At 37.6% G+C, this 22,461-nt stretch overlaps 2 protein-coding genes across 2 annotated transcripts in view; one reads left to right on the top strand and one right to left on the bottom strand.

Moving 5' to 3' along the window:
• LOC124162838 (general transcription factor 3C polypeptide 1) overlaps positions 1-22,461 on the bottom strand; it is a 113,833-nt gene that overhangs the window by 7,759 nt on the left and 83,613 nt on the right. The gene's annotated exons all lie outside the window — the stretch shown is intronic.
• Positions 687-22,322, top strand: LOC124162839 (juvenile hormone esterase-like). Its single transcript, XM_046539511.1, has 12 exons — positions 687-792; positions 3,512-3,750; positions 6,231-6,458; positions 8,086-8,230; positions 11,230-11,415; positions 12,734-12,942; positions 14,982-15,159; positions 16,314-16,406; positions 17,101-17,204; positions 18,060-18,210; positions 20,163-20,283; positions 22,082-22,322. Exons 2-12 carry the CDS (start codon positions 3,517-3,519, stop codon positions 22,245-22,247), a joined length of 1,815 nt encoding a protein of 604 aa, XP_046395467.1. The 5' UTR covers positions 687-792; positions 3,512-3,516; the 3' UTR covers positions 22,248-22,322.

Here is a 22,461-nt window from a genome sequence, read left to right as displayed (position 1 = left end):
GCAGTTGATAAAAATACAAGAGTATATCGATTTCGGCTGAATTAGTATTTGTGTCATCTATCAAATAGTTACATAATTATTTACTCACAATTGCGTAATTTCCCTAATTTTTGGTCTTCATGGCTCTTCTGAGGAGCAAGGTAGCTAGTGACCCCGGGCAAGTAAAGGTAAGAAGGAAACCATTATCCCCTTTCGGAATGTAAGCACTTCCGTGAACTTGCAGGCGGCGCCATATTCCGTCGGCTATCCGGCTGTTTTTTCCTGACTTAAAAAAAGATGGATGATAAAATAAGAAATTGCCGAGGTATACAACGTTACCGTTTCAGAAGACCAACTAGATTCCTTCACACATAGAATTCTTCTCTAGTTTTGGCGCTAATGATAACGAGGGGCATTACCTCTCACCTCTAATCGCAGAGTTGGCGGTTGGAATAATAAATGCGTGAATGTATGTACCTACACGAGGAGGCCATGATTTTTTTCTGGCCACACGAGGATATCGACTGAGATTAATATCTAATCTCTGACAACAACATGTCAAAGTAAGATTTAGAAAAGCCTTGAGTCAGGCTGAATATAATGCTTTTCCCTAAAATGTCGTAATACCTACTTTATAAAATTTTTTCCTCCGAAGAATTATTGCACAACGCTAGCCTAGAGGCCTCAACATGGCTATCTTAAGCAGAGCCATCGTGCCGATAATTAATTTTCAGCAGCGGAGAGGGCTTCAGGCAGATCGTGTCGCTCTGCCAGAAGGATTTGACCAAGAAAACGCGGATAACCAACAGTGAGGTAAGTCGCCACGATTTAATACATTGATACCTAACCAAGAGAGAGGTACCTGCCAACAGCCCTGGTGATTTGCACCAGTTAGGGAAGTGAAGTTAAGCTGGACACACATAACTTATGCTCGTTTTGTGTTTTTCCAGCGGTTTTCATGTTAAAAACCTAGGCTATGATCTTAAATTTTTCCCCATCCTTTTGGACACTATCCCGGTGTAAAAAATGGATACTCCCTATAACAGTTCTTGTAAACACTTTCCTGTACCTATTATTTTACCAATCTCTTATTTTTGATATGCTATCATATCAAAAAATTTAAAGCATATCCTAATAATTAAAATGCTAGTTCGAAACTTAAAATATTTAAATTAATGGTGTTAATCACACGGAAGGTGAACTTTGGTTGAAATTACAGCCCTGCTACAGTGTTGAGACACATCAAGTTTGGTTTTTCCCTTCACTTTCAAAAGAATTTTTCGAGTAACACCGTGTAAAAAATTAAAAACGCATTTTCAAAGTATAAGATTTCCTAAGCCGTTGGAAAAATGTTGGAAACATCTTATCCCTGTACAATCATTTGTACAAAAAGTAATTTTTGCTGGCTTATTTACTGTTCAACAACTTGTGTTATAATACCTTCCGCCACACGCCTTTTGAGGCAGCTTGCGGGGTAGTATGTACATTTAGATGTAGATAATATCTCTAATTGCAGCAAGTCATAGAGGGAATTAAGTCGAATGATTGAAATTATAAATAATATTTAATAAAAACTGATATTTAAATATACACGAAAAAGAAACAAACATCATAGACTTAGGAAGAGAAAGAAGTGGAAAGATAGCAAACATATGTGTAAGTGGAATGAGGTTGGAAGCGTTCCAATACTTGAGTAGCACGTAAGACAATTATGAAAACGGTTCCTCTGAGGCAAAGAGAATAAAAGCGTCAGCTAAGAAAGCCTTTTAATTAAAGAAAAGTCTCCAATTAAATAACAGCAGTAGCATTGAGGCTAGCAATAAATTCCTGAAAAGTTAAGTAAAATGTGTGCTGACATATGGATGTGAGATATGGACATTAAGAAGAGTGAAATAATCTAAGTTGAAGCTGCAGCAATATAGTTTTGGAGGAGGGTCACAAGAACTAGGCAGATCAGCAGAATAACTAATCTGCAAGTACTAACAGCAGTCCACGCAAAAAAACTATTGGGAAAAATAAAATAAGAAAACCTAAGATCATCGGGAACATACTAAGGCACGACAACTTATACAGAATATTATGGAAGGAATAATTCTAAGCAAAACACAAGAAAGGATGACCAAGAACTTCATACGTTCATAAAGAATGAATACCTATAACTCATAAAACTTCTTTTTTTGAATGAAGCGACACAAGCATCGATAAATAATGACCATCGACAGACGTAAATTATTATCTGTATATGTTATCATTGTAACCTTAGTTACGTAACGGAAGAAGAGATGAATTTTGATACGGACGCCACATTAAGAGTAAAAGATAATAAATGTATTGGTTCATAAAGTTTTGTCCTTTAATTAAATTTTTTAAATTTATAAATCCTCTCTGGAATCTAATCCGCGGCGGAGGTTGCATAATTTTAATTCATTCATTTTATTATCACCCCTATGGTACTAACATATTTAGTGCTTAGCAAAATTAAAAAGAAATTGTATAAGTTATAGATTCATCCAAGAAACTTTAAAATGGAATGCCACATAGTTAAACATGAGTCAGTGAATAATATAAGTACCGGGACTAGCCACCGTAATAACCCAACGGAGTCACCTGCTACGCATAATATGTAAGAAAACTCCACAGAGGAAAAAATCTTTCGCCTTTGCAGGTATTCTTACCCGAATCCCCCGATATCGCGATCCCCGGATCCACCAATCATTTATCAGGGGACCCAAGTTCGAATCCTGGTCTAAGCGAATGGTTATTTTCTACGCGGAATTTTCACACACACGAGTCAGTGAATTTTATGAAAAAATGCTATTAATACGGTTTGCTAGAAGTCATAGCGGCAGAAACAAGGGATAAGTTTAGAAGAAGATAAGAGTATATATGAAGGGGTCGGGTTAAAAATGTGCCAACCATCACTTTTGGCCAAACTGGATTGTGTGAAAACTTATGATGTGATTTAACGTTTATATATAGACTTAATACTAACGCTTTGAAGTTGGTAATAAATACAGAGATTTATGGATTTAACCAAACTTTAAAATGTAAATATCTCAAAAAAATAGAAATGATGATTGGCACTCTTTTAACCCGAATCCTTCTTATCTGAGTCGACATTAGTTTAATTCTCCGGTGCCTGAAAAAATTCCATTCTGCCATTCAATTGACAAACAATTGACAATTATCTACCGATTCGATCGATGGATTTTTCTTCCTCATAGGAAAATCCACTAGGATTGGTAGAACATTAATAGCTCACGCTTGGTTTCGCTAATTAGTAGGGCCTCCTTCGCTTCTATAGCGTTGGAGTGTTTTTCCCTCGTCCCGTCCCTTCCGCTCCTATCCTTTCCCAGAGGCGTCGGCGGGCTACCATCGCGGCGGCGCCTCTATCCTTTTTCCTTCCTCTCCAGCCCCTCCCCGGGTGATCGGCCGTATAAGCCACGGGCTTGGGTCCCGGCCCCGGTGTGTTGTATCCCTAAGAGGGTTCACCTAGAACCCTCATAGTCTCTGACAAACAATCGTTTTCCAGGCAACATGTGGGTCACCCTTGCGACCATTCTGATGCTGGTGGCGCTACCATGGACGCAGTCAATGCCCCATCGGGAAGAGGCAGTCCCCGCCGCGGCGGCTGATGCTCCCGTGGTCGACATAGTCGGAATGGGAAAAGTCGAGGGTCGAAGCGCACTCTCCTACGCGCAAAGGAGACCCTATTACTCATTCCTGGGTATACGGTACGCCAAGTCACCGAGCGGGCCCCTGAGATTTCAGGTAATTAAAGTGACGCCACGGTAAGTGGTGTGGGTTCGTGATCCAAATCCATGCTCCCAAATGCCTAACGATTTGGGACACAGGTTATTTTATTTTTGATCTTTTTACAGTGGGGAATGCTACCTACTCTCTACTGTAAATACACTCAAACTTCTCCCACGGTTGGGACCTGTAGCCATGCATTTGCATATACACTCCCTTTACTCCTTAACAAGGTTACAAAAACTAATAAACTTATAAAAATTAATTTTTTTATAACGATGCCTGAATACCTGATACCTGAATACGAGGGTGAAAATTCCCCGGGATTTTTCCCGTACTCAGGGCATACAATTTGGGATCAAATAGGACTAACCCACACTTCCAGCCCGCTAGAGGCCCACCGGGGCCGGCTAGCTCGAAAATAAGAATTTCACTGTTTTTTTAGATATCTCGGACTATAAAGCATATTTTTTAATGCGGTTTGCGGCATTTGAAAGCTTTTTTAATGGAACAGATTTCCGATTGTTTTCAAGAATTTTCAGCGAGAAAAGGCGTAGATTTGAAAATTTATTAAGCGTGTTTTTATAAAGTATTTTTGAGAGGGGCACAAAGAAAAAATGTTTTCCGGTGGCTTTTTAAAATACCTTTCGGCTAGTGTAATGGAAAAAAATTTAGGTGGCGGAACATAGCGAAAAAATTAGGATATGTGATTTTGGCCTTTTTTTGCTGTTTCTTTTTAAGTCCAGGCCCTACATAACACCCGTTACATTCCATCTTACACATATTTCGTCCTGTCACGAACGCTAACACTTACAGCGATGCCCTTTGGGTGGAGGGTCATGACTCCTGTGTTCCCCCCTCTCTAATTACACGACTGTCCAGTTTAGAAAACATATTTGGAGCAAATAAATTGCGAATGCACATGTCGAAATTTCCTTCTTTAAATTTCGGTGAATTTTTAATGGATGCATTTTTATGATAGCAACACAATCACAAGTGATTTAAAACTCCGAAGCAGATTCTGGATAATTTGCGACATGATGACTCAAATGCTTTCGAATTGCAAATGAACATATGGGCCTAAGTTAGATGTTAGGTTAGGTTGATTGATTTTAAATAAAGGCAATCCATTCTTTTGTCAAATTTGAAATATTTTTGTAATAAAAATAAGTGCAACCGTGCTCGTAGATGGATAATGAGATAGTAAACTAAATTTCAATCGACTTATCGATTTGAGTTTGTATTGTTGATACTCGCTCAAAGGGTTAGTTAATTAAGCACCAACATTAATTGTTTCAGACAATAACAATCGAAATTTTTCTTCCAGCCTTAATTATTGTATTTCCTTAAAGTCCAGAACATAAAATAAAATTTTGAAAAGGTTGGATACCCAAGAAAAACCGTTTTCATGTTTACTGCAAAATGTATTAAAAAATATGTTTGCGTTGCCATAGCTCAGTAACTAAGGAGTTGTGACTCAATATTTATGGATCAAAAATTCTTAAAATTGTCTCCCCTACCACCTAATGAAGTCATGAAGATTCCTTTTGAAATGCCCTGAAATGAAAAAGTTCTGGTTTGAGTGAACGACATCATTACGACGATGGTTTAGTGATGGAAAAATGTTGATCAGAATCGACATTTCGAGGAATAAATTTTGAACCGATATGAAAAGCTCAATGCCTCGTTCAGATTACGATTGTCCGAGCGATCGTCCTAACGATAGTTGGCAGAATTAGCTGTGTGAATGCATGTCCAGACACGTAGTTCCTAACGTTGCCACTTTACGATAGTTAGGCGCTGGGAGATCAGAAAAGGAAGCGACAAGAGAAAGACGAAAAGTTCGTGAAGCTCCCTTCTCTATATTATTTATTCATGGATTTGTCCAAGCAAAGAAGAATATGGGAGGAAGAAAAATTATTCGTTAAATAGAAGTTGAACACAGTAATAACTGCATGCCTCAACAGCTTTGCTAATCGTCAATTTCTCGTTCACTTTAAATGCCAGCTCTAGAGGGCAGCACAGGTTCTAACCATCGTTGCGTGAATGCACGATAGTTCTAACGATTGCTGGAAAAATCGTAATCTAAACGAGGCACAGCTTTTGAACAAAAATCGAAACTTAAAGCAAAATAACGATTAATCGAAAAATTTGGCTGTTCTTTTTTTGAAAAAAAATACAGATCGCACAAAATAATGTTTACTATTAATTAAATTACTTTTGCTGTTTACTAAAATTTTTGGTGATACAGGGCGTGCCAATTTTATCATATTTTCCAATTTTATCGGCCTTAAAGAAGTCTTTTACATGGGAAGCATAACGTTACCTTAGGACGGTAGTGACGCAACTGAAATCAAACGAAATGGTCACGATCGATTTTGAAAAATCGATTTTGGATCGAAACTCGAAGATCACGCTCGATCTCGATTACCTCGATTTTAGACAATGAAAACGCCATTGATTTCATTTTTCCATTTCTAATGGTGATATCGTTCCAGCCGCCAGAGTTGGAAGAACCCTGGGATGACGTGAGGCCGGCCAAGCTCTTCGGCCGCAAGTGCCCTCAGACTGGAATCTTCCGGAGCGGCGAGTTCGCGGAGACATCCCGCAACGACCCGCGCAACTGGCACGCCCGCCTCGAGGAGCAGATGGGAGTGGTTGAGGAGGAACCGCAAGCCGACGAGGACGTCGAGGACTGCCTCTACATTCAAATCTACACGCCCAACGTAAGGCCCCATTCTAATACTACCCCGCATATCAATCCCTCAAAACATAGTAGATATGATCACGGCAAAACTTAAGCAACCATGATTAAGTTAATTTTTTGATGTGGACTTTAGTTAGTTTATTAGTTTCTAGTGCTTATTTTTGGCCGGAACGGCGTTGCGGCACCTCTTAGGGAACATGCGGTCATATCAAAAAATTTCACCGTTATTTTTTATATTTGGTCAAACATGATAACTCCACCAACTTTTATACGTGTTGGTATCCGTTCCGGTACCAAAATATCATAAATTAAGCACTGGATTCTATCGGGAGATACCCGTTGAAGTTCAGAAAGTTGTAAAGAATAAAAAAATAAAAATAAGACTTCACTAAATATTATAGAAGAAGTTAACAAGAAGTTTTAGCAAAAGCAGAATTATCACAACTCTATTTTATGACCGTGCGTTCCCTTTTCAACGCCATCATACACTTTTTTACCAAATGCGTTGAGGGTAAGTGACTTGAAAATGCGAATGAAAAAACAACATTCAAAATTTATCAGAATCTCAAACATGAAACATTTTCCTCAATTCAAGACAGTAGCAAGCGGTGTGTTAGATTAGGAGGTCCAAATCTCATGCTCCTCCCCTAAATTATCACGAAATACGGTCCTAAGTGAACCCCCTCAAGAAAATTCCCCAAAAATGTACACGCCCTTCAAGCGATTCCCCTGGAAACCCTGGAAACTTTTCTCTTCTGTCTAGGTCCTTGGATCAGTATTTTACCTGAGGTAAAATTTTCACTCTTTTCATTAAGAAAATCTAAATATGGTAGCGTAAGTACGAAACAAAACACAGTTCCTTTATAAGGAAAAGAGATAAATACAAATGGTCGTGCTGGAGTGCCACGTCCTCTGAAGCATATCACCGGTCGTGTTCTGTCTTTTTCCCTGTATTTTTGCTATTTATACTCGGCAATACTTATTATTGTCAACGAAACCTAAAGTATTATGAGAAAATTACTCAGAATAAAATTAAAAGGCTGAAGGCTTCGTAGTGGTTCACTGTTGGCTAGCCGGTAGTTACCAAACACCATAGGATAGATTATATTTAACATTCATTAGAAACAGTCAGTCACTTGATAATAACGAAACGTACTGGTCGAAAACGGGTTTGTGGTCATATGAAGTGTGGAGCAAAAGAATGTATTTAAAATCATCACTTTGTGCTTTCACAAAGAGAACTCGTACACGTGGACTTCATACGTTCTAATTTTAACTAATGGAGCTTTCCATGAACCATTTAGGAATAACATTCTTACGCTGATTACTAAATAATCACATTGTGTACTTATTTATTTTTCTACAATTAATTTAAGGGTTCCATCAGTCCACAACATATCTCAATATCTTTATCATATTCCACATGTAGGAATGAATTACATGTACCACCGACATATTATTAGAATAATGAGGGATTTCAATAGACAGTAAATATTTTTCATTTACCACGAAATTCATTTTTTTTAATGTCCATTAACGTATCTAATTTTTTCTAATGTGACTAGGTTTATTGAATGTTTTGTGAAAGGGCATTAGTCTGTGTAATAAATTTTATTAATGTACATTCTTCCATATTATTCTGACAGTACAATGCGACAAAGAAGATGCCTGTGATGGTGTTCTTTCACGGAGGCGCGTATGCCGGAGGATCGTCCAATGTGTACGGAGGTGATAAGTTGATGGACAAGGATGTCGTTCTAGTTGTGCCCCATTACCGCCTTGGACCACTGAGTGAGTTGAAAACAATCCTGACATTTTTAGAGATTTTATGACGCCATCCAGTAAAAGTTAAAACCATATGAATGACATTCAGGGAGTAGGTGATACTAGTGGTGAATCCAGGATAGGAACAAAGGGGTGGGGAGGCTACGATTACGATTCTATCTAGTGTAAAAATACCCAAGGGGGGGTGGGGGGGGGGTAAGCCCCCGTAAACCCTCTCTGGATCTAACACTGGATTGTAACATACGGTTCTAATGTTGATCATATGACTCTTCTAAAATGCTTAAAAAAACTTAAAACTCATTACTTATAAAATTTTCCGGGGCAAGATCCCCGGTATGGGCCCCCCTAATATTTTTTGTGAGTCGGCATCCCTGCTCGGGGTCATAATCTGGGTCATAGGAATATGGAATGCCCCCCCAAGAGAGAGGAGTGTTCTCTGCTGTAAACATTAAAAATAACAACTCAAATTTCCGCTACGTTTGGGTTTGTCGCGTTGCATTTGCATATATGCTCCCATTATCCCTTTATCAAGATAGAAAAACTACAAATTTTAATCCACCACTGGTAGCGCAATCCCCAAGCTGTTGGCTTAGTCTCAAAACTGGGAGAAGCAGTAAACAGACTGAAAATTTTCCACGACATATGTCCAAACACCAGTTTATGATTGAGAAAATAAATCTCCGAACAGCTCCTTTCAACTTAAATTGGCATTTGAATTACACTGTCATCGGATATTTTCAATAAAGAGGACCAATACTTCATCCTCGACCTGTCATTTTTTATCTTTTTTCGTATGGATAACCCATTCCAAACTTTCGCTATCATCTTGGAAATTTCGGATTATATAACGTAAACCTTTCCCAAAATTTACCCGTTTTTCAAACATAAATTTGAATCTGAGAAAATACTTGGGTAACATTTTCATAACTGAAGTTCACGAACCATATGAAAGAATTTCAGGGACTAATACTAGTTCACTTATTCTACTCTGACTGAGGAGTAGGATATAGTAGGAGTAGGGAATAGGGCTAATTTTTCAAAATTTTACTGATTCTTGATTTCAACCTCTTAATGTGCCATCGGGAGAAGAATCGAATTTCTAAATAAGGTTGATAGTTTAACCAAATGAACGACAATTATATTTAGAACTGCAACAAGAAATAAATTCAGTAATTTTCATCAGCATTTTAAAATTTTTATCAGTTTAATAGTTTTTCTATCTTCGTAATTGAATAAAAGGAGTGCACATGCAAATTCATGGCTTAAGTCCCTAACGTGACAGAACTTTGGATTGATTTTAACAATTTTAGATGGGAGAAAACCTCTCTCTCCATAGGCGGATTTAGGGGGAGGGCACGGGGGCACGTGCCCTCCCCCTAAATCCGCCTATGGAGAGAGAGGTTTTCTCCCATCTAAACCCCCCCCCCCCAGACGCTTAAAAAATAGACAAGATTTTTTAATACGGTTATCATTACGTTCGTTTTGTTTAGTTTATTTAGGAGCCTCAATAATTTTATTTCATATTAATAACTTTCATGTATTAAAATAAAGAAAATGTTTCATTAAATAATTGTTGTATCTTGCTCTTAATCCCAAATGTGAGAATACCGTTGTATGTCCGGTCCTTGTGCCCTCCCCAGTAAAAATCCTGGCTCCGGCATTGCCTCTCTCCTGGTGGGGTAGTCCATACTTCCCGGACCCAAGTCATGACCTTCCCCGCAAATTTGAAGCTGTGATCACCCCTGGATGTCACTGCATAGGAATAATTACTGGGTGGAAATAATTTTGATGTAACCAAAATTCACTAACTAATTCTTAACTGTATAGTATTCCATAAGGTGCCTTGGACAATTCACTTTTACTTATACCACTACTTTGTTATACAATGCGACCCGGGTTTCGATGAGTAATCATCATCTTCAGGCGTAAATTATGTAAACTTTATGTATTCTTTTTACTGTAAACTAGTTACCTAACGGAGGAAGTAATGAATTTTAAAACGGATGCCAGAATAGGGGAAAAGAATGGGTAAAGAATTCGTCACTTTAATAAGATAAAGACATCATAATTAACCTCTGAAGGTGATGATTACTCATCTAAACCCAGGTCGCGTTATATAAAAATGTAGTGGCATAGGTAAAAGTGAATTGTTGATACAACCCTCACATGAGTAAGTTGGAGCTTTTCAGGCTCAATTGTTTTGCGAATAATTCACTTTCTGCCATTGCTGCATATTCTGCCGTAGAAATTTCTTTCTTGGCCCTTGCCAGGAAGTTCGCGAAGGGGGCGTCGGTAATTAGGGGGATAAGGACCAATCAGCTAACCTTGAGTACGTCATGCGAGCAACCGGTGCGGCGGTAAGGGGGTAGCGCGCTGCCGTGTTGCACGGTAAAATGTAAAATGCTCCATAAACGGTCTTTCAGAAAAACGAAGTGAATTTTGGAGGTAAAGGACTGCAAATTTTCACTCTATCCTCAGAGATGATGTTACTTCCTCTATTTAAAAATGAATTCTAATTGCATTCAGGGCTCTTGGGCCACCTCTAAATGCTATACAATGAATTCTATATAATAATACATGAATGGCGCTGGGCCTATAACCCTTGTGTTGTGCATTTATTTGAGCAACAAAAAGAGAGAAATCTACAATTTGGAATGATAACATCATGAAAATTTAAACATGAATTAATGCCATTTCGTAATTAAAATGCTGAATGCATAGTATTTCGTACACCATTTAACAAATTCATCTGCATACATTTTATTCAAAGTTAGCGATAGGGCAACTGCATTAGAATACAATTATAAAATATGCAACCATAACTACTAATCTACCGGGATCCCGGTAAAGGCGGATAATTTTTTTTCTGTGGAATTTCACACATTTTGCGCATTGCGGGTGACTCCATAAAGTTACCCAGACTAGCTCCGGTATACTTAAATTATCTCAGCTACATTATTAAATAAATTTTATGGACAAATTCCCTCTGATTTATTTACTCAAAGGTTTCCTTTCCCTGGGCACGGACGACATCGCGGGCAACGCTGGACTTTTGGACCAGGTAAAGGCCCTCGAGTGGGTCAACAAATTCATCTCAAACTTCGGCGGAGACCCCGAGAGAGTGACCATCTTCGGAGAGAGCGCTGGGGCCGCGAGTGTTTCCTACTTGATGCTCACACCTTTGGCTAAAGGTGAGGAAGTTCGCTTTGTCGCGCTTGAATTCCATCCTCAACCATCTTGACTGCGATGAGAACAGCCATAAGAAGCTAGAGATTTGTTTGTTTTGGAAATTTTATCAAGTAATATAACCACAGAAAAAAAACTTTATATAATGCAAAAAAAAATTCTTAACCGACCCACGTTTCAGACACTACGGTCAACTGGAGTACCTTTAGCCCAAAGACGTAAAATGATTCATGGCTCTGTATTTTTCCATTTGCATTCAGTTACAGAATTAACCATTAAATTATTACCAGCATTTCTTATATTCTACGGCACACAGCTGTACCAGTTAATTTTTAATTGACCCATAGGTTCCAAATTTAGCAGAGATTTTCGTTGTTCAGAACAAATCAATCAATTTCAGATGCATGAACAATTTTTTCTAAAATACTGTCAATACTAGATCTGGCTTTCTTATATCAAAATTTCAAGTTACTGGAAAGAAAACTACGGGAATACCAAGCGCTCAAAGTTGGGCAGCTTTATTTTACGCGCAAAAAACAGGTACTTTTTTGAGAAAAAATTAAGTACAGGAAGTACTATGGAGCCGAAGAGTTTTAAAAGTATATGATCAAACGTAGAAATAAATTCTCTTATGAATGCTTTTTGTTGCATTGAAATTTATTGCTTCGTGTAGGTTCTAGAGCTCCTTAAACTCGGGTGCCTTGCTTGTTTTTACAGACAGTAGTTCTGGCATCGTTCGGCAGGTGACATTTATGATCTTATACTGATAAATGTTAATTAACATTCTGATGAAGGCTAGGAGGGAATTTTGAAAATTGACTGGTTATATATGCATTGATAGATTGCAATATGCTATGATTTTTCAAGCAGAAATGTTTTTTATTTCTCATTTTTACTGGAATAAAATCAATTTAAAGGTTAAAATCAAGGAACACTTGAAAACAGTAGTACACTAAGAGATATTTTGTATGAAGACTTGCCCCTGGCAACTGTTCATCCCAAATCACTTTCCCCATTTTTAATTGTTATTGGCCTTCTAAACAATATTGTGAACTGCATCATCCTTAATGAGGTTCATTGCATCTTTAAAATACACAATTGCAAAAATTTGCATTAATTTATCAGCGTTATTTGCATTTATTTATACTTAAGACTACAGCGATTTTTGGCCAGCTTTTTTCGATTTCAGCCCACTGTGCGGCGCTAGCTACCACTTGCGAAACCAGGAAACTTTTTCTAGAGAAATGATACTCATTCCAATTGAGGATACGAACATCGACATTGATGTCGATCAATATTTATCAATTTTTCTTACGTTTTCAGGACTGTTCACGCACGTGATTGCCGAGAGCGGCTCCGCACTGTCTGATTGGGCCATTGATCTCACACCAGAGTACCACTCCATAAACATCGCAGAGGAGGCAGGATGCAACGTTTACGGTTCTGACGGAAAGCATAACATCACAGAAATTACTTTGTGTCTTCAAACAGTCGACGCGATGAAACTGACCAGAGCCTACCAAACTTACAAGGTGAATTCATTAACCGCATTTTTGTGCATTACGAGGAGAGATTCAATAAAAAAGATAGATGGCAATTTTCAACAATTTTTAAAATAATTTACGACGCCACCAAAGTTTTACAAAGCCACGAAGTTTCAACCACCTGGTCATTCTAAATTACAATTTAGATGTACTTGAGAATGATCTGACGGTCGAAACGCCCCGAACATTATTTAATAAATTTGTGGAAAAATGTCAACTCTCTTTTCAAATCAGAATTTCGCTCCACTATATCTCTCCTGCCTCAGTTAATTATATTAGGAGGAGAGAACTGAGACAATTATTGTATCGGTGATCTTTAAGGTAAACTCTTATCACGAGAATTTCAATACTATTTCCAGTGTTCAGCTATGATGTAAAAATACTGTTTTACAATATAGAAAATGAGGTCACGCAATTCAACGTAAGTTGATGCAGGTAACGTGATGTAATGCACAGATATGGTACATTGAGAGCACCCAATCATCTACATATGCCTGAAAGAGGATGTCTATTGGTCTGTCCGCTATGCGTTTCCATACGGCTGCAAGGATTTCGACTTAAGTTAGTACATAGGTGAATCTCACGCTCATAAACCCTGTAGTGCTACTTTCGGTTACGTCCGTCTAGTCCAGGGGTTCCCAAACTTTTTTGTGCCACGCCCCCCCCCCCCCGCTACACATATCAGCATTATTTTATTATAGCACCATTTTGCAATACCCTATTTCCACGGTGCCGTACATACCAACTCCTACTTGTACAAGTATGTGCCTACTTGATACGGTGAGTAGGTAGATTTTTTTTGTTCACTGTTGAATGCGGTAACGCAGAATGGAAAGATTCAATAATTGTACGTATGACGAAAATTAAAACAAGTATTACATGAAAAACGAATATAATTACTGATACAAAACTTTTTTGAAAAAAAAACTGTTTTGAGAACCTTGAACTGTGTGTTTTGTAGTTTTAAAAACTGTAACCTCCTTTGACAAAGTTTACAACTTTATTGAAACTTTACAAAAACAATTATGAAAACTTAGAGAGACTTTATTTCAAAGATCAGAGGAAATTATTTTTGTAATTTTTTTATTTATTTCATTTCGGTGTCACGCCCCCCCTGGACTTTCTCCACGCCCCCCCAGGGGGGCGCGCCCCCCAGTTTGGGAACGCCGGGTCTAGTCTTTTGAGTCGTTTTCTCGTCGCCGTTTGTTGCGTCACGACATACAACTCCTGCGGTTGGATATCCTATTGGGTAGGCACATCTCTAGACACGCTGATAGAGAAAACTTAAAAAGCCTATATGATCATGAAATTCAAGTTCCAAGTACTATCCTTCCCGAGAAAAGCCGGGTGGCCTGCTACTTTAGAATAAATACAATGCACCCTTAAATGAATGGACATATTGTTGAAAATTCCAATATCATGATCGCCCATGTAAATTTTAAATCTCACTTAATTCCATGAATAAATATTTAACTCACTATTGATTATTAAATTCCCTAGGAATTCAGTTTCTGAGCACTAGGAATACTACAAGCGAAGTTGTGGTGACGTGATTTTGTAATCATGACTAAAATCAAGTATTTGAAAATAATTAATTTATTATAAATCTTCTAGTCGCCTACTAAGTGAAATTTATACTGATAATGGTTAGCTCTTAATACACATATTACTGTTTAACAGGACCAAATATTTCTGAAGTAATGGGTTACAGTTAGATAAGCTATTGAGATAGCCGCATTGGAAGGTCGATTGATAAGAATTCGTCGCATAAAATTTCACAATATGTGAGAAATACGTACAAATCCTGCACTTATCGATTTCACAAGGGACTTCATATCAGAAAAAATGAAGTTCTATCTATCTTAATAACCAAATAATTTTTAAATTGTCGTTAACCTTAAATTTTGCACCTAGAGATAAGCGAGAAATAGTCAAAACGAAAAACAGCGGATATTGGAAGCAAGACTCAAGTACTAAATTTGGTCCAGTTAGAACCCTCAGCTTATATTTTACTCTCTATTATTTAGTACAAAGAAGAAAAGAGGGGCCACACAGGATTTGGAGGATGCAGCCCCATAATTCAGAAGGCAGGAAAAGTACGATTCATTGAGGAGCACCCAGACACCCTCATCAGGACTGGAAGGTACAACCACGTGCCCATTATGTTCGGAAGCAACCGGGACGAGGGTACCTATGTTCTAGCCAGTAAGTCTGAATTATTTTGTTTTCAGAAGTAATCTTTATTATTATAGTACTCCACTGATTGAGGTAGATTTCCTTAGTACTTAAGAAGTATTCTGGGAGCCTCCCTTTCCTTCATGTACTTCCCTCTTTAATTCAGGTCTTCTCCCTTTCATTCCATCTAAAAACCCCATTCTCTTCCTTCCTCCCCCCGTTTACCTAATATTCTACCCTGTAATACTGTTTTCAACGAGTAGTCATTAGCTCTCTAAATTTGATACTAGAATCTCTTTTTAATAGGGTGGTTTCCTTCATCAAAGAAAACTAAAGTCATTGATTGCGATTCGTTACCCACCATTAGTGTATTCATAATATACTAATTATTTTGTTTTAGAAATACCGGGTTAGACGAATGGCAATGGTCCATTTTTATCCTCATTTGAAAAGGGCCAGATTGGCGCCCATGCGATGCCACTCCACGTGACGTCACAGGGACCTAGTTTCTATACGAGAAGATAGGAGTTATACATCGTATGAGGTTACCAATGCATGCATGAGGCACAGAGCTCAGGGAAACATGCCTTAATAATCACCTATTAAAACTGGCAAAGGGCGGAAAGTTTTCTTCATTTGATTAGGTATTAATAATCCTTATTTCGCGCGCTTGAAATTTTTCACTTTTCATTTAATCGTGAAAAATATATATCGTCATTTAAAAATCTAAAAGCGTGAAATACGTTCTCCAGGAGTAATAATCTTTCGATTTAGGCAAATAAAAATAATAGGAAACCACCCTATTGCAACAATTGGACGTCGAAACTAGTTATTTTTGCCCTTAGGTTGTTATCATTCACTTTCAACGTAATTTATGCGTTTTTTACCCTTAAAATACGCATTTGTGCTTACGTGAAAACTATGAATCAACCAGAAAAAAACTTCGAGGAACATTCAAAATACATAACGGGTATATACTTAAATGGCATCACAAAAAGCATGGTCCCTTTTTAGGATACTCTCCAGCGCTTCTCAACGTCTTCCTAATCCCATAAAATAGAATATCTACATATTAACTACATGGGAAACTTTGGAAAGGAATGATGCCTTAATAATCTAAAGCAATTAATTTTATCTTGTATTCCAATATGTGTTTACATTAATTTTCTTTTTCTTTTTTACAGTTGTATACTTCGGTTACATGGTACCAAATAACCTGGTCAACGACGAAGAATTCTTGAAGTTTAGGATGTCTGACATTGCTCTACAACTTTTCAGTAAGTAGCTAACTATTAACATTTAAATCTTCTTTTATGTTTCAGTGATCTGAGGAGAATAAGATACAACCCTGTAAAAATCACAAACTGTTTAGTAAATAGTGCCATTACAAAGGAAGCCACATAAATTCATTGCATTCTTGCAATGCTAATATTTATAAGCATTTTGCTCTAAAACATTTCTCGCACAAAAAAAAACTGGCGATGAATTACTAAAATTTTCAGATACTAAATATCTTGAGAAGATCATTTGGGAGAAATGCGTTCAATCCAAGCCATTTACTCACTATCTATCTACTCTAACGACTTGATCGTTGAATTATTCTTCCTCATAGAATGATCGTCCAAAATCGTTAGAACATTAATAGCTTTGCTTGGTTTCGCTTATAGTAGGGCCCTCTTCGCTTCTATAGCGTTGAGGTATTTTTCCCCGTCCCATCCCTTCCGAACCTATCCTACCCCAGAGGCGTCGACGGGCGCCTCTTTCCTTTTTCCTTCCTCTCCAGACCCTCCCCGGGTGATCGGACGTATAAGCCACTGGCTTGGTTCCCAGCCCCGGTGCGTTGTATCCCTGAAGGGTTCGCCCTCAACCCTCATACTCTATCTATCTATCTATTAATTTTAGACGTGACAAAAATCTCTCGGAACGTAATTGAATCTGTTTCGGCCAAAATTTTTCTTTGCTATTTTTCAGATGTGAAAGATCCAAATTTCTGGCTGGTGGATGCGATCGAAAGCAGATACGAACCACCCAACGCTGTTGGAAATTTCACTCTGCTGATGCCTGGACTTATTGATGTGAGTACGATTACTTAACGAACATGCGGAATTATTGATCTGATAAAATACTCAATTTAAAAATAATAACGAATGAATATATCATTTTATAGCTAAAATTTACGCGGATGTTAGTGTTTGCTAATTAAAACGTTAAGGATAACTCTCCGACGATTTATCGACTAGATAAAATTCAAATGGAGGAGGAAGAAAATGGGAAACTGAGTGGCACTTTAGGGCTAGTCTATAGAAAACTAGCAGTTACTTGGTACTTGCATGCAAAATGACATCATCACCCAGTCTAAACCAGTGGAGTCAATGCCGCAATTCACCACTTAAGTTGGCAACTTAATCATAACCTTTATCTACCGATCCTGGACTAGTGATGGCTAACTCAGACGCGGAGAATTATCCTAGTGTTTATTTGTGATGAGCACAATATTTCCTCACGTAGTAATGAAATCAAATCTTAAAGCTTTCTAAAATTCCAGAATGACCGATTTTTTTCTGCAAAAGGCATTTTTGTGATTCTTTAAGACAGAAAAACTCAACCCCCGTATTGTATTCTCAGCTGATACCACCAAGATAATATTAAAATAAAGTATCACTTCATCTGTTCTCCGAGCGGTCTAATTTTACGATTACAATCACTAGCGTTTTAAAGTTTATATGGAAATTAAATCAAAATATTCGTTATACCTTTGGTTAAACCTTTTTCAGCTGCGTTTTTAATTGCAATGAACGATTGCGTTGGCCCGAAATTATACACAAGACAAACTTGAAGTGATAAGTTACACTTCAATTAAACTTTTTTCGGGCTTAAACTTTTGTAATAAAGCGTATAATTTTTTGATTCTACATTTCTCTTCCTCATAGATCCTTGGAGCAGCTTTCCTCAAAGGACCAACATATCATGTAGTGCAGTTCAACTCTCAATATGTAAATAGCTACCATTACACATTCAATTACAATGGAAGCAAATCTCTCTGGTCCATGATTGGAAACAAAAACTCTCCTTTCCCCGGAGGTAAGTACTTGTACACATACATGCCTTTTTCGCTCATCAAATTTGAATGGCGGTAAAATTAATCAAAATAAATTGGAATATTGCCCTGAAAATTATCCATATCTATGCCTCAATGTTTTGTGCGAAAAGGACCGCTAGCGGACAAAATTGTAGATTTGATCATCGACTGATTAGCATAAATTGATGGAATTTTTTTCACTTCCAACTGGTATTCCTTAATGCACCTTTTCGTGGATAATAATATCTCCTAGTATTTGTCAAATAATTCCATTGTAATTTGGCCAAAAACAATTTTAAAATTCTTTCCAAAATGTTTCTTCAGCACAAATGAGACTGAACACGAGAAAAGGATAATAAATTATTTTCAAGGAGAAGGCTAACTGCAGATGCAAATTGAAATAATGATAAAGGCCCTCGCGTCTTTTTACGTTTTTTCTCCGTTCATCCGGTGGAAAATGTATACTATACACACCTACTATGATTGAAAGCAACATTAGAGATCAGTGGGGTAACTGTAGGGGGGACGAGGGGATAGATCCTCCCCCCCCCCCCAAAGCCTCAAAGAAATTGAAAAGTTATTTAAAACTATTTTATAGTTTTGCAATTTATTATGGACGGAGAGGAAAAGGACCGACGAAGTGATGGATTTGGTTGGCGGGAAGATGCAGCCTTTAGATGAGGTACGGAGGAGACAATGTATGGATGGAGCGAATACTTAGCGGGGAGGGGATGCTGAAAATGGTGTTAGAGGGTAGAATGTTAGGGAAACGTGGGAGGGGAAGGAAAAGAATAGGAATTTTAGATAGGTTGAAAGGGAGTAGGCTTTACAGTGAATTGAAGAAGGCAGCGCTGGAAGGAAAGGGAGGCTCCCAGATCACTTCTTTAGTACTCCATGGAAACCTACCTTAATCGGTAGAATACTGTAATAATAATCTGAATCTACTTAAAGTTAATTTTTAGTGCCAAAATGATGAAAAATTTATATCCAGGCATGTGATTTTTCAAAAATATTCCCGGACAAAAATATACCCGATTGCCTGGGAAGCACCCTCCCATGGCACCCTCAGGCCATCCCATCCCCACAAAGCATATTTCTAGTTACGCCTCTGTTATAGATCAAATACATGAAGCTTTAGGCTAAATTTAATGGTACCAATAAGTATTTGTATTTCATCTTTAGGAGATATCAGTTATCCTTGATGTCTAATGAGTTCCTTTTAACATCTAATGTAATTACTTTGTCTATAATGAGTAAGCTAAATTATTCTAGCATCTATCCGTGTTTGTATTCCGCAATAAAGCTATTAAGGAGGAACCGTTAGTGCGTTGGAATTTAAACACAAGCTGATTAGTTTGGATCATGTGGAGAATCCGGGATAAGCGCGTTTCAATTCTCATAGAAAATAGAAACTCCTTCTCTCTTAGAACCGCGATTGACAATAGCCAAACATGACATGCAATGGTGACCTACGTTAATAGTCATTTTTCTAGTATCCTATCCTTTCCCTATCGACATTTTTCGAGATAAATTAGGAACTTTAAAAAAAAAATGCTTGGAATACGTCTCCGATTCCGCAAATTTTTCATTCGACATGAAAATATTCTTGCCCCACAATGCAATAGGGTTTTCACAAATTATGTACCTCATTTATTCCAACATACTCTGGGCCGCTACAGCTGCAATATTACAGTTTGACAGAAATCGAGACAAAATATTGGAATGTGACACAACCTGTGAGAATAAGAAAACGGTAATAGGAATATTTACTGTATCAACACAGTAATGAATTTTTCATAGACTAATGTGAAATCAAATATCACTATTTATTAGCAGCACAAAAAACATTTCATGTGAAAAAACATGCTCTGCATTTATGTGACTCTCAATTGCATGCCGTTCACATTAAACTACTCAAAATTTGTCTGATGGTACATTTTTCTCTTCCTTCTAGGAATCTGCCATTCTGATGAACTTCTCTACATATTCAGTATACCACTCTTCCCACTGAACGAAAAGGATAAGCATGTTTCGCATAAGATGGTGGCATTATGGACCAACTTTGCCACTTATGGGTTAGTAAAATAGTTGCTAAAAATATTGCATCAAATTTCCATTTAATCATTTCTCTACAACAGGGGCTCCTGCTCAAAAGAAAAAAAATGGTCTATTTACGCAATTTTCACCTGATTTTCGAAATTTTCATCTACAGTTAGAACTGGTGACACGCACAAACCATGAAGCGTCATATTTAATATGACATTTTTATAAAATATCTTGAAGTTAAAACTGACCTTAAAAATGTTTTAGTTCCATAATGTCCTTACCTAACTCGACATATTTTCTCAATTCCATCACTATAACCATTTATTCCCAGCAATGTTTGGTTTTAAACTCATTTTCCACTAGGGTAATGAATTTCTAAGTAAACCAAAACTGGAATAAAAACGACGATGGAAAAATAAGCACAGAAGACGAACACATCAAATCGGTTTTCGGCTGATGTTCGGAACTTCGAATAATGTCTAGCCGAGTCCTATTCAGTGACGAGTACTTGCAGAAAGTACAGCTAAGTACACGTTTATAAAAAAAGGAATGTCTCTTTCCCAAAATCAAATTTTGTCACTCTAGCTTTTGATCAAGTATGACGATGGTTAGACATATGTTCCAAAGAGAATATTTTTTCAGTTTTATTGAGATAAAATGTCCTATTTCATATCAATTGGGAATAAATGAATGAATTGCATCGGCAACACACATTGAAATTCTCGATTGTGAAAAAATATCGAAAGAAAACAACCACTAATATAGCTAAAGTTGAAGGAAAAAACTTATGGTCCCGATATTAAGTTCAAAGATCCAATATTTATGGCAAGCAAGAATAAAAACTAAGACGCATGAAGTGAAAATAGAGTAAAACTATGAAAATTTTCGTATTCCCTACACTGACATCATAATTAATTTGTCGCTCGCAAAATTATTGAGACATAGTTAGTGCGTACAAATCATTTATTGATTTGATTTTCCCTAAGTTCTGTGAAACAACTACGGAAATGCCGTTGTTAGCCAACAACGAAGATCAGAAATCAATTCAAGTGCATGTGTAAATTAAGCAATCCGTGGGAAAGGAGGTACATTTTCGATTTAAAAAATTACTATGCTCAGCCACTCACTTGCAAGTGATTAAAAAATCCCGAAAGTCGCCACCGTTGTCCAAACGATCTTGAAGTAATCAAATACCTTAATGTAAGTTGGTGCGAAGGCTTCCGCGGTGCGCTGGTAGTGTAGGCTGCATTTTTCGGGTTCGGCGACGACGCGGTGAAACCCGAAAAATGCAGCCTAAATTACCTTAATGTAAGCATAGAAAAAGATTACATCCTCGTTCTTTTTAATAAAACAGCTATTTACGATTCGGCAAAAAATCTGTTGGTAAACTAATCTTCCAATATCTTGCCAAATGAGGTGTACTCACTAACTGTGTCATCCATACCAAGAATGAAATTCGCCACGAATAAATCAAATGGCTTATCCGGGAGTCGAACCCAGTTCACCCGGTGGCCGGTCAGGGAAACTACCACTTAAGCCAACTTTTTTCCAACGTGAATCTCTGGTTTCATCGAAGAAGGTGTTGAAGTTCACGTTGTGGCTCCGAGATCGAATCCCGGCTGAGCCATATGATTTTTAAGGACGAATTTTATTGATGTAAATATGCAACTTAACGCGAGACTGCGTACTAAGTTACTAGATTTCATGTAGTGCTTTGTACAATATTTAATAACGTGAAGTAGCCTAAAGTTAAATTAAAAATAATTTTACTGCGCATTATATATATTAAACGTACTCAAATCGATAACCGTTTATTTCTGTTTCCAGGAACCCGACACCGCCGGAGTCACCGATTGACGGCGTTCCTGAATGGCCAGCCTACAGCATTACAACCAACCCCTACATGAGGATAATGGAAGAGTTTACGATCCAACACAATTTCACAAACGAGTACACGATTGACGTCGACGAGGGAATGACAAACGATCCTTGATTTACAAATGTTAAGTTATGAACGTATCGTGTTCGCAAGTTTTTACGTGAAATAAAATACCTTATTCTGCCAGAATTATTTTTGACTCAACATAAGAGATTACTTTATTTCACTGAATAATTATTGAGGTAAAAATTTGATGCGGTATGCCACAGAAGTGCATTTGGTTGTGAATGGTCCCTAATTTTCTCCAGCCTTTCATTGTATTTGCTGG

Source organism: Ischnura elegans, chromosome 7 (assembly GCF_921293095.1).
Source record: "Ischnura elegans chromosome 7, ioIscEleg1.1, whole genome shotgun sequence".
NCBI classification, from domain to species: domain Eukaryota; kingdom Metazoa; phylum Arthropoda; class Insecta; order Odonata; family Coenagrionidae; genus Ischnura; species Ischnura elegans.
Note: the sequence above shows the minus strand (reverse complement) of the source record. Positions and strands in the feature narration are given on the sequence as shown.